Source organism: Prionailurus bengalensis, chromosome B3 (assembly GCF_016509475.1).
Source record: "Prionailurus bengalensis isolate Pbe53 chromosome B3, Fcat_Pben_1.1_paternal_pri, whole genome shotgun sequence".
NCBI classification, from domain to species: domain Eukaryota; kingdom Metazoa; phylum Chordata; class Mammalia; order Carnivora; family Felidae; genus Prionailurus; species Prionailurus bengalensis.
The window spans coordinates 115,352,307-115,367,557 of record NC_057355.1 but is presented as its reverse complement, the minus strand read 5'-3'; the positions used below and the strand labels follow the sequence as shown (position 1 = coordinate 115,367,557).

Sequence of the window (15,251 nt, the reverse complement as noted above, 5' to 3'; positions counted from 1 at the left end):
GGCCAGGGGCGGAGGGGCTCTTGCAGAGCATCAGCTGCTCCCCCAGGCCCCTTTGGCTGGGTTAGCCTCAGCTCCAGAACAGAGCAGGGGTCCTTGGGGAAGAAGCTGCTATCTCAGGGTGTGCCGCAAACCCTTTGATGTGGCTGCTTCTACGCACTTTCGTTCGACGCCCCAGCTGCTGGAGAGCTCCCCAAGGAGCGTGTCCTGTAGGTTCCAGCCTAGGGCACTGGAACAGAGCAGGAGGGACAAAGACCTTGGCGGAGAGGATAGTTGGATATGACAGGTGTGCGAACGTCCCACGCCCCATAGAATCTTGACCCCAGAGCCTGGGATTGTGGCCAGAAGGAGTGTGCCTTCCCATCCTGTCTTCTCACTCCTGCTCCGAAGCACTGTGGGTTCACCTCTGGTACAAAGGAGGGGACCCCCCGCCATCCTTGCTTAGAGCTTTACCCTTAGAACCCGGCCCTACTCACCAGCTTGCCCCCCACCCTTCTCTCTCCCTTGGGCAGCTGGAAGGACGGCCTCGGCTTCTGTGCCTTGATCCACCGACACCGGCCTGAGCTGATTGACTATGGGAAGCTGCGGAAGGTATGTGTGCTTCCCTGACTTCTCGCTGCCAGAGCCCTCTTGCTGGGTCCCTGACAGGGGGTGGGGGTGAAGTGCAGGACTGGGCCCTTATTCTGAGGGTCCATGGCCATGGTAAGGGTGGGGGGGGTTGGTCTCCTTAGACTAGTCCAGGAGATAGCCTACAAGAGAAAGAGAAAAACACCTTCACTGTGAGGGCCGCTGGGGTACCCTCTGTGCACAGCACGCATGTACTTGCTGACCCGAACAGCTCACAGAATGTCCGAACCCCTGCAGCCTTTTGTTGGGGTATTGGAACACTAATCGGCATCTCCCCCTTCTATTTTCTGGGTTTTGTAAAGTGGATATAATATTTTAAATTTAAGCTGTTTGCATATTCTTAGAGGCATTTACCCCCGTCCGTGTCCAAGAGTTGCTGTTGGACGGTCCCCGCAGGTCCCTGTCACTGTTGACGTTTGGCTGGGCGATTTTCTTTTTTTCTTTTTTTTTAAACTCTATTTATTTTGAGAGAAAGAGAGCACGAGCAGGGGAAGGGCAGAGAAAGAGAGAGAGAGAGAGAATTCCTCTGCACTGACAGTGCAGAGCCTGACTCGGGACTTGAACCCACGAACCATGAGATCATGACCTGAGCCGAAACCAAGAGTTGGATGCTCAACCGACTGAGACAGCCAGGTGCCCCATGGGTGGGAGATTTTCTTTAGCTGCTTCTTGATTTCACTTAGGGTCTTGACATGAAGCTGGTGGATTTTCCTGAGCACACGTATGTGTTGTGGAGCAGACCAGGGCGTGGGAGCTGTGTTTCTAACCTCGAGGTGGTTCTGGTGTCTGGGCTGGCCAAGACCTTGGAGAGGCCTGTCTGGGACCACTCTGACCTCAACTCACCAGCTTCCCTGTCAGCCCATCCCAGCACCAAGAGGCCACCCCTGGAGCCCTCCCACACCCCCAGTTGATGATCTAGACCTTGGGTTGGAATGTCACCTGTCCATGTGTGTGAATCTCTTGACAAGGCAGCTGCTAGGAATGGCTCTTCTTGTATTTCTCCACTTGACCTTGACACTTGGAGAGCACAGTGTTCCGTGAAGACCCCCATCTGGCCTGTGCCCCCAGAAGTAAGGCTGGATGTTGCCGGTACGGGAGCTGCTCTGGGAACTCCAGGATGGTGTCAAGCCCTCCATTTCCAGGGTGTCGGGGAGGAAAGGAGCAGACTCCCACCCCCTCCAGTTTCTCTAAGTCAGGCCAAAGCCTGAGGCTGGGCTCTTGGCCCACCTGCTGAAGGAGAGAAAGCCTCCCCGCTCTTGCACGTGGCTTTGGACAGCTACCCTCTTAATGGGTAGGAGGGTCCCTGCACTCTAAGTCCGCTGCCTTGCAAGGAAGAAAATCAGGTTGAGAACCCCCTAACTTACCTGAACGCTGTGTGGCCACATCAAACAGAGCTGAGGCGAGAAACCCTAGAAGCAGTGATTTTTTGCTTTAAGGGGCACCCTCACGTACTGGGGCGCCTGGGCGGCTCAGTCGGTTAAGCGTCCAACTTTGGCTCAGGTCATCATCTCACAGTTGGTGAGCTCGAGCTCCACATTGGGCTCTGTGCCTCTCTCTCTCTCTCTCTCTCTCTCTCTCTCTCTCTCTCTCTGCCCTACCCCCACTCATGCTCTATCTCTGTCTCTCAGTGAATGAATGTTAAAAAAAAATATTTTTAAGAGGCATCATCACATACCTCCTTACTGTTTGCCTGATGTGCTTTGGTGACAAGCGTGCATGTATCCCTATGGCAGTGTGTGGGGTGACAGCCACTTAATCCAGAGCTGTTGGCCACCCCATACAAAGTGGGGTCCTGCTGGCTGTGACTATAGTCCCTTCCCCCATTCCACAGACTCCAGGAGCCTCAGCCATTCCGGAGGTGAGGGTCTAGGGGCCTTGGTCTGATACCTAACCAGCCACCCACCCCCGTGTGTCTTTTCTTTTTTCCCCGTTTCACTGTCTCCCCTCTCCTTAATTCAGCAGCATCAGTAAAATCCAGCCCAAATCCTAGCACAGACCTGCTCCCACTGAAGTGTGGATGCTTTCCAGAAAGCACAGGTTGCCAGAGCCAGCTGGCATTGGGACACAGAGGAGAGCCATGGGCTGTTGACTGGGAAGCTCTTCCTGCTGTGGCCTTAGGTGGGCACGGGGGCCTGGCGGTCCCTGGGAATCGAGTGGGGCAGGCGGGTGTGCAGGACTGCTTGAGGCCCTGGACGGAAGTGACTTTCACTGCTTGGCAGTGGTTTTTAAATCATTCTGGAAGCTGTCAGAAGCTTTCCCAGAAAGACTCCACCTTCTCTATTTTAAGCAGTTTCTTCCTGAAAGTATCCGGAGTGAATGTATTGATTTCTTTGTAACTTTGTGATTCTCATCGTAGCAAATGGGGAAACGGGGTCCCGGGCTGACAAAACCAGGGGGCACCGAGACGTGGAGGGGGGAGGGTCAGCAAGGAGCTCCCATCACTGGGTTGTGTGTTTTCCCACGTCAAAAAAAAAAAATTATTTTAACTGTGGTAAAATGTACATAACATAAAATGTAACGTACGTAAAAACGCAGAACACGTATAATCTAAAAGCTTTAACTGCGTCGAGGCGTATGGGGTGGTGACAGTGCATTCACCTGACTGTGCCGCCATCACTCTCCGCCTCCAGGGCTCTCTCCATCTTGCACAACTCCAACTCGGAACCCGCCAAACCATCACTCTCCCCTCCCCCTCCCCCAGCCTCTACCTTCTGACTCTATGAATCTGACTCTAGATGCCTCGTGTAAGTGGCATCGTACGATATTTGTGTCTGGCTCGTTTCACTTTGCACGATGTGTTCAAGGTTCACCCTGCTTGTGCCGCGTGTCAGAACTTCCTTCCTTCCTTTTTCAGGCGGAGTAAGAGTCCGTTGTATGGATCGCACAGTTGGTTTATCTCTTCATGTGCCAGTGGGCTTTTGTGTTATTTCCACCGTTTAGCTCTTGTGAATAATGCTGCTGTGAATCCGGGGGTACGCACGTCTGCTTGAGTCCCCGCTTTCAATTCTTCGGGAGATATGCCCAGAAGTGGGCCTGCTGGGTTACAAGGAACCCTGTGCTTCACTTGTGGAGGACACTGTGTTCCACAGGGGCCGCACCATTATATATTCCCACCAGCAGTGCCCACGGGTTCTGATTTCTCCACGTCCTCACCAGTCCCCAGTGAGTTTTCTGGATGTGGCGGCAGAAGCCAGGATAGTCAAAGGTTGTGGCTGTGCGAAGGTGCCCTCAGATTTTGTGAAATGTGAGCACCGGAGGGGCTTGAGGGAGCCTAGTCCAACTCTTGAAAAACAGCTGGGGAAGCTGAGCTCGGGTTACGTACCAGTCCTGCCGGCTGGTGGCAGAACTGAAGCCAGGAGCCAAGAAGGACGATGCCCAGGCCTGTGCTCGGCTTGCAGCGTGTAGTTCCTAGCAGTTCTTTCTTGGGCTGTAGGCCAGTATTCTCCATCCCGTTTCTTTTTTAAAAAAAATTTTTTTAATGTTTATTTATTTTTGAGACAGAGAGAGACAGAGCATGAACGGGGGAGGGGCAGAGAGAGAGGGAGACACAGAATCGGAAGCAGGCTCCAGGCTCTGAGCCATCAGCCCAGAGCCCGACGCGGGGCTCGAACTCACGAACCGCGAGATCGTGACCTGAGCTGAAGTCGGACGCTCAACCGACTGAGCCACCCAGGCGCCCCTCTCCATCCTGTTTCTGGCAAACTGAGGCTTGACGGGGAAAGATGGCATTTTAACCGCCCACACAACAAGCCCTGGAGGTGAAGCGAGCCTTGTACACACAGAGCTGGACCTTGAGGACCACACCTTGGGGGAGAGAGGACTGCAGAAGTCCCCTCTGTGCCCCCAGTCTTTGGTCACCTGCATGGGGGTAACCAGTGACTTCTTGGGCCTCTCACATGCCTTCATCCTCGTCTCCCTCTAGGATGACCCACTCACAAATCTGAACACAGCCTTTGATGTGGCAGAGAAGTACCTAGACATCCCCAAGATGCTGGATGCTGAAGGTAAAAGGCGTCTCTGTCTGTGCCTCTGGCCCTTTTCTCACCCGGGAAGGGTGGGGCCCGGCAGCCCGAGGTGGGAAGAGAAAAGGTCTGGTCTCTGGGACCTCATCTGGGGAGCCTGGGGGTCACCTGCCGCCGGGGATTCCTCGGTTCCCTGGGGTTTGGAGGGGAGGCTAGCTGGTGCTGAGAAGGGCTTTGAGGCCGTTTCTGCATCAGCTGCCTAAAGATGGTTCTCATCTCTGTCTTGGAGTTGAGGTAGAGGGTGCTGGGGTGGGGCACCACATTCCTCTGTTGTTGTAGCCAAGGGAAAAAATCTTTCCCCTTACCCTCTTAGGCTGTCCAGCTGGGATCCTGCACATTAGACTGGCAAAAGACAGATTAACAGGAGAAAAGCAAACAGAGGTCTCTTAACAAGTGCATCGTGTGTACACACATGAGAGCTCTCGGTGATGAGGCCTTCATGGGGTGGTTAGGAGTTGGGGGTCTATATCCATACCCAACTTGTAGGGGAAATGGAGGGGACAACTGGCATTTATAGAAAAACAAGTGACTTTTTAGAAAGATGAATGGGCCCTTCGGAGAATGGGAGGGAGAGGTGATAGTTTGTGACAATGTGTGTCTGGGGCCATTTTCAAATATATGCAAAAGCAGGGGGATAGTGCAGGAACTTCCATTTACCCAGCATATAGATAAAACAATTAGATTTTGTCAGTTTTTGGGGCGCCTGGGTGGCGCAGTCGGTTAAGCGTCCGACTTCAGCCAGGTCACGATCTCGCGGTCCGGGAGTTCGAGCCCCGCGTCGGGCTCTGGGCTGATGGCTCAGAGCCTGGAGCCTGTTTCCGATTCTGTGTCTCCCTCTCTCTCTGCCCCTCCCCCGTTCATGCTCTGTCTCTCTCTGTCCCAAAAATAAATAAACGTTGAAAAAAAAAAAAATTAAAAAAAAAAAAAAAGAACAAAAAAATAGATTTTGTCAGTTTTTTTCCCTTTTGTTTTCTTCATTGGAATATTATCAAATAAATCCCAGACATCACAGCATTTCACCACCACATACCTTAAAAATATTCTTACGTAACCATAAAACAAATGTCATGCCTAGGAAGGCGACTGTAAATCCTTGATATATTGACTGCCTAATTCAAAATCAAATTTCCCCAATTGTTTCTTTTTAGAGTTTTATTGTTTTGTTTTGTTTTGTTTTTTTAATTTTTGAGAGAGAGAGACACAGCACAAGCAGGGCAGCGAGAGAGGGAGACACAGAATCTGAAGCAGGCTCCAGGCTCTGAGCTATCAGCACAGAGCCCGACGTGGGGCTCGAACTCCTGAACAGTGAGATCATGACCTGAGCTAAAGTCAGATGCTTAAGGTACTGAGCCACCCAGGCACCCCTTAGTTGCTTTTTTTTTTTTTTTTAAGCAGCATTTTAAATAAAAGATACTTTAGAATTCCCTTAAAAATCATATTTGTGTAGGGCACCTGGGTGGCTCAGTTGGTTAAGTGTCCAACTCCTTTTTTTAATTTCAAGTTTATTTTATTTATTTTGAGAGAGAGAGAGAGTGTAAAAGGGACAGAGAGAGAGGGAGAGAGAGAGAATTCGAAGCAGGCTCCACACTGTCAGCACGGAGCCAGATGCAGGGCTCAAACTCACGGACCGTGAGATCATGACCTGAGCCGAAGTCGGGCGCTTAACCGACTGAGCCACCCAGGCGCCCCTAGAGTTGGTTTGTTTTAACCAGGATCCAGATAAGGTCTGCACTTGGCGTTTAGTTCTATTTCTTATGTCTTTTCCAATCTGTAGTACTTCCCTCCTTCCTTCATCCCTTTTTTATTCCTGCCGTGAAACTTGTTGCACAGACGGGGCCAGCTGCTCGTGGAATGTTCCTCATTCTGGGTTCGTTGTTTGCTTCCTTGGGTCACTGTTTCTCTCCTCCCTCTACCTCTCATGTTCCTGTAAGCGGAAGGAAGCTGAGTCCAGAAGCTGGTGAGATTCAGGCTCAGCCTGTGGCCCAGAAGACTTGGTGATTCTGCAAGCTTCTTTCCGCATCACATCAGGAAGTGCATCATGTGTTCGCCAGCTGGCTTTTAACTCCAGATTTTTCTTGACAGACATCGTCGGAACCGCCCGACCGGATGAGAAAGCCATCATGACTTACGTGTCCAGCTTCTACCATGCCTTCTCCGGAGCCCAGAAGGTACCCGCCCCCCCCCTTCCCCTCATTCCTTGTGCAGCACACCTCGGGCCGGGACCCAAACCATGCGCCCCCGCCCCCCCACCCCACCTCTCCCTGGCAGCAGGGTCTGGATGGCGCGTCTCTCTGGTAGAGTTAGCTCCCGGTGCCAACGCGGCGTGCTGCTCTCGCTCGGCTCCTCTCCCGCCCTGCCCCTCTGTTCCTCTTCTCCTCTTCCCCTGCAGTCTCTGAGAGGACTGGGCTCGAGCTCGCCTTCTGGGGCCCAGAGGGCTGGCTTGAGCAGGAAGAGCTGCATGTGTGGAATCAGCCTGGGGGTTCTGGACTCCTGGAAGCTCTCCGCGCCCACCTTTGTTGAAGCCACAGGCTTTTTAACACAGCAGCCGGGCTTCCCTTAGGGAGGCGTCTCCTGTCCTCACGGACCTGTTTTGCAAAGGTGTCGTGAAGCCCCCCGCCTTTCTCCCACTCGTGGGCATGATGTAGCAAATCTGTCCACAGCTTTTTTTTCGGGCCCTGATGCCTTCTGTATCCTGCCGGGGACCCACATGTGGGGTCACTCTGCATGCTGTATTTACAGACGTAAGCACAGCCCCTTGGAGGGGGATGGGAGGAGGTGGGCCGCTGTGAGCCCCCTTCAAATGTCCCGGCCCAGTTTTGCTCAGGGAGGCCTGAGTTTAAAGTCCAGTTGTGCGGGTTGCACACTGCACAAGGGTACCACAACTAAAGAGCGCTGAATATTTTTGTTACCAGGCTTAGCTCAGGCAGCAGAAGCCTCTCTTCCAGACCCCACTCACAGGCAGGACCCTGGAAACACAACATGCAGGTTGACAGGACCACAGGCTGGGCCTTCACGGTGTCGAGCCGTGGACCTGTCACATCAGGTTGGATGTGCTCAGGCCAATTTCCCACCCTCCGCATGGAGTCTGAGTGACCTGTCTCCAAATGCATGATGGGGGCGCTCCCCCCTCCCACCTCTGCCCAGCCTTTCCCTCTGCTCTCTCTCTCCCTTTCCTGTCTCAGCCTGTGCCCTCCACCTCCTCACCCTTCTCTCCTCCCACCATCTCATTTCGTCTCTCTCTGCCCACTCCCTCATCTGCTGTCTGTGCGTCTGTCTTGCATTCTCCCTGTCCGCCACGGCTGTTTGGGTTTATTCTGTGCTGCTGCTCCCTTTCTCCTCTCAACCTCTTCTCCTTCTCTGTGCAGATGTGTAGGCACGCTAAGGATGGGAAGGCCATGTGACCTAATGTTTCATGTCACTGCCACGCCTTCTTGGGTGCGCAGAAGGTGAGCTCTCCCTCGGCCTCGCCCGCTCTCCCTGCCGCCCTCCACCCACCTCTTCCTTCCTCCCTGGATGCTCCGGCAGCAGTCCGTGGGGCTGCAGCCCCTCCTCCTCTTGTAGGAGGGCAGGGTGCTCTCTGAACCTTGGCCGGTTGAAGACGCCAGAGAGCCCCAGCCTCTGGATGGCCCCTTGTGTCTCTGACCATGCACACTGGGCTTAGTGGAGGTCACAGATGGGAAAGAAGCTCGTGGTCTCAGCTCCTTCCCTGGACCCTGAGTCAAGAGCCCTTATCCCAAGCGATATGGCTCTGGGCTATGCTTCCTAACTATTCCCTTAAACATTCAGGGCCCCTTCATTTTCTCTCCTTCCCGCTCCGTCACAACCATCCTTTCAAATTACCCAGCAGACAGGGCAGGGAGAAGCCTTCCTGCCTTCTCCCTGGTGTCCAGGCCAGAGGCTCAGAGCCCTTCCCAACCAGGCCTGCCACGGACGTGGTGCAGGTTGCGCACTCCACAAGCCTGCCATGTGTGCACCATAGACCATGGAGATTTGGATATTTGTTACAGAAGGAATCCTGCAGATGGCAGTAACAATATTCTCTAACAGATCAGTATGACAGTTTTCCAATAGGAATGCCTTGGGAAGAGGTGCCTTTAAAAAGTTACACAGAGGCACGTGGGCTTGTAGCAACCCCGTCCCCTGGCTGGACGGGCACCAGAACCCTCCTCGCCTTCCTTGCAGGCCTCACTGGCACTGAGACGGGAGAGCTGCCCCTCGTGGAGGCTTCCGTGACTCACAGGTGTCCTGGCCCTCCCAGGATCCCCAGCCCCCTCCAACCTCCTCTCCGGCCTGCCTCTTGCTTCCTCCTGTTTCCCTCTGTCCCACCTCTGCTGCTGCTCTCTCGTCAACTTCTTCTGGCCCCTCTGAGCCCCCACCTGTCAGCCAGGTTGTGAGCAGCATCTGTCCCCTTCCTTGGTGGGCCCCCCCCAGCCCTGATAACCACAGAGGGCCTGCTTGCCCGCCTCTGTAGCTAGACTGCTCTCTGCTCTGGGGTTTTCCAGCTCCTCCTCTCTGTCCCCTGCCCCTCCAGGGGTCCTCTCCTGGGCTTCACGCCTGCCGACACTGGCCTTCCCTGTGTCCTGGCTGATGATAATGCTCGGACGGGAGTGTGTGCGAGAGTGTGTGCACGTGCGTGTGCGTATGTGCGTGTGCATTAGCAGCCTGCTTTTCTCCCTCCCAGATCTCATACCACCTCTCCCCACGCCCCTCTTCCCTCCCTCTCATCCTTGTTGCAACCATTTCACACTCCTTTTGTCCACATTCGAGGACAAGGTCACCAGTGTGGGGCTGGGGGCGGGGGGGCGGTGGCGTTCACCTCATGTCCTGGGTCGGGGGCCTCTCCTAGAGTTGCCCGTAACCACTTCTAAGGATTCAGGCAACTGCTTAGAGCCAAGCAGACCAGGGGGAGGGGAAGCTTCCTCCTCTCCTTGGAAGATGGACGATTCATTCCGACTCACACACTCTTCGTGTCTTGACTGTCTCCGTGTCTGATGCCAGTGGGGGGCCATATTCTGAAACCCATGCTCAGTACATACATGCGTGCACCATACGATGGTATACACATGCATGCACACGCGTGCACACGTGTACACGCGTGTGCATGCGTGTGCGCGCGCGTGTGGCCGTCCACGCACCCACACAGGGGCGCGTCGTTGGTTTTCCTTGTCAGGTGAGGACCGACTTCTGTTTGACATGTTGGTTTGGGTTCTGACTCTTTCTCAGTTTTCCTTTGCCCTCCTCGTCCCCCGCGTCGATTCAGAATCAACAGAAAGCACCAGATTTTTGTTTATGTAGTTTGTGCCTTAAAGTTTACGGTCTATTGGGAATGTTGGAGAAACAGCCATTTAAAGCACAGGCTAGATCTGCTGCAGGTGTTTCTGGATGCTTTCAGGAGTAGATGGTGACGTTTGCATCTCTTCGCTTGGCCCCTTGCTTGCTTTTGTCACATCGTGAATCTCCTAAGGGAAGGAAACAGCCATTTGTGCCCTTGAAGGATTATGGTCCATCTGGGGAAACCCTGAAACCTGGAAGCCAGCAATGGCTGCGGTCTAGTCAGTGCCTGCTGTCCTGTGGGCCTGAGCAGGGGACGGGCAGGGGGGGAGGGCCACGGGGCTGCACCACACGGAGGCTTTCTTGAACAGGAGGCACCTGGTCTTGGGGGTCTTAAGGGTGGAGTAGGGGTCCTCAAGTGAAAGTGCGGCAAAGATCAGGAAGGTGGTCACAGCTTGTGTGACAGCTTCGAGATGTCACAGGTCAGCCTGTGAGGGGACAGCGAGTTAGCCCTGGTCCTCTGCCTGGGGTGAGGAGCACAGGGGGAGCCAGAGACGGGGAGCAGGCCGCGTGCCTTTGCCTGCGGGCCTGGCTGGCAGGGGTACTGGGGCTGGGTGCTGACTTAGGCACAGGGAGAGGCTAGGCTGTGGGAGGAAGGAAATGGGCAATTCTAGATAGATCTGGGAAATTCTCGACTAAAAAGGTCACAGATGACATTTTTGTGGCATTCGTGTGAATCTGCGGCTTGTGGGTGGCAGAGCCATTGTGCGTCATTTGGCCACATTTGGGTGTTAGATGTTACCTTAATTAACTACCTTGTACCAGCGAGTTCGATGCTGCGTGTTAGCACAGCAGTGTGGCTTTGGGATTGCAGAGTTTCAGTTGGGATAGCTATTAGTACTCCAGGAATAAGAGTCCATAACTTAAAAAAAAAAGTTACTAATATAAAGCCAAACAGATTGTTCTGTGTTAAGCTGTATAATAATATAACTTAAAGTAAGTTGTGAAAATATAAACCAAGGGAAGGCAAATGCAGATTTCTAGAAGTCTCCCTTTTTTGTGTGTGTGTTTATTGCCTAGTGTTACAAAATATTTTCTCAGCCCATTTACGATATTTACGCTTCCACCCCTTGTGCAAATTCTGCCAACATCAGAAAGGCCTGGGCACTCTGGTTTTGCTTCTTGGGTTCTGGAACAGCCCATCTCCTCTTGCGGGAACTGCCCGAGGCCAGGACTCTCCTACGGTTGTTTTTCTGATGGCGTTTCAATTTCTGTTTCTCTCAGAGAATGAATCTTTCCTCCCCTAGAACAAATCTCTCCTTTGGGCAGTCTCTTTAGGAGCTGGTGGTGCTAAGTACCTCTCTCCTAAATCCCTCATGGTGATGGCGTTCTTGTGGCCACGGAAGAAACAGTTTCTAGAAAACTAGAAAGTGGGATGCTAGGGTAAGCCTGGGTCCCACGCTCAAGAGTCCCGTTTGCCTTCCACCCCAGGGATTATGTCCTTCAGGCCTTACCACGTTGGTCTTTCCTGCGTGGTCTCTGTGACCTCCTGGGCTGGTGGTGGTGGATGACTGAACCCTTCTTTGTAAAGGGTGAGACTGCCAGTCTGGGGGAGGGAGTTAAGCAGTGAGTGAAAGAGATGGGTCAAGGTCTTGAGGTTTCTACCTTTTTTTTTTTTTTTCTTTTTTCCCCTAACGTTAAATCTGGGTTCCAGGAGTCTGCTTCCTTCCTAATGGTAACCGTGGAAGCTGGGCTGTCCCTCGAGGGCAGAGGCAATCCAGATGGAGTTTGCAGACAGCTCTCTTAAAGAAAGCTCTCTTGTTCCATGATGCCCGTGCTTTCTTTCCGAAGACAGATTTCCTGGTTATAATGAGTGGTTTTCTCAGTCTCTGCTGGTGAAGCCACCTAGGAGTGGGGCAGGCTGAGCCGCAAGCTTGGGAAAGAGGTGGGTCTCTGCAAAAAGTCCCCAGGTGGCCCACCTGGGAACGTCCCCCAGACGGCATCCAAAAGGAGCCTCTGTTGATCCTAGAACAGTCCGTCAACAGGCTCTGCGGATGGGTGAGGCTCCTGAGGCTCAATGGATTATCTCTCACTCAGTCTGCCAGTTTGACCGACTGACACACAAGTCAAAGCTTATGACCACTGAGCCCAGGATTTCAAGATGCGTCGGGGTAACGAGGCCAAGGAGGGCTTTATTCATGAGACATCACGGTGGCAGCCGCTTCTTGCCTGTGATGCGTGGCCACCTCTGATTCTTACCCACTTGGTCAGCATGCTGGGCATAGCTTACTTATGTCAGCACAGAGACCACTGGCCCCTGTGTCCCCTTCCCCGGCCTTCACAGGAAGTGGCCCTGGTCGCTTCAGGCAGATTGCTACCCCCGGCCCTCTTCATGGGGCACATTGGCATGTTTCCCATGACCTTGCTCTTTCCAAGGGCCCCACGTCTTCTGGCACAGTCTCCAGGAAAGAATTTCTCTCCTTGTCACCTTTTGGTTTTCTCTGTGGTTACTTGTTGGTTCTTAAGAGGAAGGACAATCAATCAAGAGCTCCATGGAAGAAATGGTCATGGCATCTCCCGGGCAGAGTTAGGTCAGAGGGCAGGGGGGTGAAGGTCTAAGGATGTGACTCCTTGCCTCAGTTTCTTGAGACCCAAGTCTCAAAGTGCCCATCTTGAAGGCCCTCTAGCCATTCCCAGTTGCCTGGTGGAGGCCTCCCTGCTCTAACACCTTGCCTGGGGCGGGGGGTGTGATCTCCTGATTTTGAGTTTGAAAAGACCTTTATGCTGACCTCATTCTGCACGCCCCCCCCCCATCCCAGCAGCCACTCCCAATCACGGGATTTGGTGGCTGTGTATCCTATTTGAAAAGTTTTGCAAAGAAAAAACATTTACATTTTAATTACTCCTTCTCAGTTCAAAGCACCCTCATTCTCAGGAAGTTCTTCTTCATGCCTAGCCTCAGTTTATCTTGCTGCAGTCAAAACCCATTTTGCCTTGTTCATCAACCAGTTGTGAGGTCCCATCTTTCTATCCCCTAAACCCTTGTCATCTGTAGGCTTACCCTTCTCTAATAGGCATTATCTGCTCCTACTCCCAGGCTGTCTTTCTATCCCAGGACCCCAAAAAGGCTTTGAGTTCCCCTCCCCTTGGAGTTGGGTTATGATGTACACAAGAAAACAGATGAATTTAAAGGTTACCTGAGCTCCTGGTGGTTTAGGACCACCTGGCCCTTGCTGGTGTTAAGTGCACGGTGCCTTCCATGGCCCAAGAAGGTGGTGTCCCTGGAGTTTCCGGGCCTTTGCATCTGATTTCCTTTCAGTCCTCTTGTTGCCAAAACCTGCGTCCTGTGTCTGTTTGCCCGGCACTCACTGAGCATGAGGCCTCCGCTTTCCCAGAGGTGCCAGTGCCCAGCTTTCTGGACATTCTGTGCATGCTGGCTTGATCCTGAAGTCTTGCCCTTCATGCAGTAGGGGTCCCTGAGTCTTCTCTAATGTTCTTTGGGCTTTGAGCCAGGAGCAGATTCTGTAGGCCCCTTTGTTTCTCAGTCAGCACCTTATTCTGGACTCCCAGGTTTGAATACCTGCATCTCCTAAGATCCTGGCAAATCCAACCTGACAGCCTGAGCCTTGGGGACCCCAGGGCCTCCACTTGGGATTGTAGGGTTGGCATGAATTTTTCTGCCCTCTTTACCTGAGCTGACCGTTTTGACTGTATCAGTCATCACATTAGTTACTTCCCAACGTGCATGGTTGGCCTCAAACTCTGGTCCTTCTCCAAGGGCCCCGGTTCAGCCACCAAGATCTCTCTTCGGGCTCACTTGACCTGTGGGACCCGGCATGGGCTGGCAGAGGATGAGGAGGAGGATGTGGACTGAAAGCCTCAGGGGCTGACTTCCTGCCGGTAGAGCTGCAGGGCGGGAGCTCCTGCTGCCCAGGGCTGACCGTGACACCCACGCCCTTTCTTGTTGCCAGGCGGAGACAGCAGCCAATCGCATCTGCAAGGTGTTGGCCGTCAACCAGGAGAACGAGCAGCTTATGGAAGACTATGAGAAGCTGGCCAGCGATGTGGGTACCTCTTGAGTTCCCCCAGCTGGCTCCGGCAGGGCTCTGCTACCCCACCCCGGGAGAAGAGGGAGCCCCCAGAGCCTGTACCTCCAGACCCATCCCTGGGGTACAATCCCAGGCTGGGCGTAGTCCTTGGTCCCAGCACAGCTGACCCAGGGCAGAGGTGGGGCTCATCTCTAGGCTCCAGAAAGCCGAGTCGTAGGCTGTGTTTCTTGCCAACAAACAGTGAGCCCGCGAAACTTTTCACCTCTCTGGGTCTTGGGTTTTTTCCCCTTGCCGAGTGAGAGCTAAGCCAAGGGATCTCAAGGGCCTTTCTAGCCTGGTATACTGTTGTTCTGTGAGTCGCTTGGCCTAGAAAAACAGTATGCCTGGTTCTGAGAGGATGTGATCTGGAGATGGGGTCAGTGCTGCCTCAGGCTCGCTAAGCAGCTGGGCCCACCCAGGGGACAGGAGGAGACAGGGCTGGGTTTGCTGTTCTGCCGTTGACTATATTTAGGGTAGGGCTCCACTTGCTTAAAAGAATTCAGCCTTCTGAACAGCTCAGCCCAGGCTCTTGGTGGATCTGCCATCCAGCATAGTAAGAACACAGGTGCCAGGTGTAAGCCCAGCTCTGCCATTCCAGCTTGGTCACCTTGGCAAGTCACGTAACCTCACGGCGCCTCGGTTTACCTCTCTGTAACCTGGGGCAGGAGTCACAGCACAGAACCCCATGGGATCCCAATCCTCATTCCGATGAGTCCGTCTGGGGGACACGCTGGCACCTTGCAGGTGCTCGTTCTGTTTCCTGTCACCCATTCCACTCCTCCTCCACTTTCTCCACCGTCATCACCTCATCCAGGCTGTTCCCTGCCTGTGCCCCAGAAGCCAGCCTCTTCCTTTTTGAGTCAGAGGCCCACATTCTAGAATTCTAGATCCCGGGTGACAAGGGCCTCAGGAAGCGGCCGTTATGGTTGTTACCTCCCCGGGACAGAGGACACCGAAGCCCAGCCAGCTGGTGGGGCTGGACCCAGAGCTTGGGTCTCCTCCTGGTCTGGCTGACTTCCTACCAGGTCCACGGTTCTTCCTTGGGCAGAGCTTGAGTTAACCCCTTCCCCTGGCAGAGAAGAGGCTGGTGGCCAGGCTGCATGAAGTCTGTGGCTCTCCTGGAGCCTGGCCTCTACTGCCGGGGAGTGGTAGCTGGGACGGGACATGCTGTCAGGAGAGACATCCCCCGGCTCCCCCTGGCAGGGAAGGGGCCCAAAGGCCATAGGAGGGAAGGGAGGCAGCCCCG

At 53.7% G+C, this 15,251-nt stretch overlaps 1 protein-coding gene across 4 annotated transcripts in view; it reads left to right on the top strand.

Annotated features, from left to right (window-relative positions):
• The window catches only part of ACTN1 (actinin alpha 1), a 101,251-nt gene that overhangs the window by 65,676 nt on the left and 20,324 nt on the right, over window positions 1–15,251 (top strand). For all 4 annotated transcript variants that reach the window (XM_043554369.1, XM_043554367.1, XM_043554370.1 and 1 more), the window contains exons 6-9: window positions 510–588; window positions 4,547–4,628; window positions 6,729–6,814; window positions 13,889–13,981. In XM_043554369.1, the coding sequence (XP_043410304.1) occupies window positions 510–588; window positions 4,547–4,628; window positions 6,729–6,814; window positions 13,889–13,981 (340 nt within the window). The remainder of the gene's footprint in view (window positions 1–509; window positions 589–4,546; window positions 4,629–6,728; window positions 6,815–13,888; window positions 13,982–15,251) is intronic.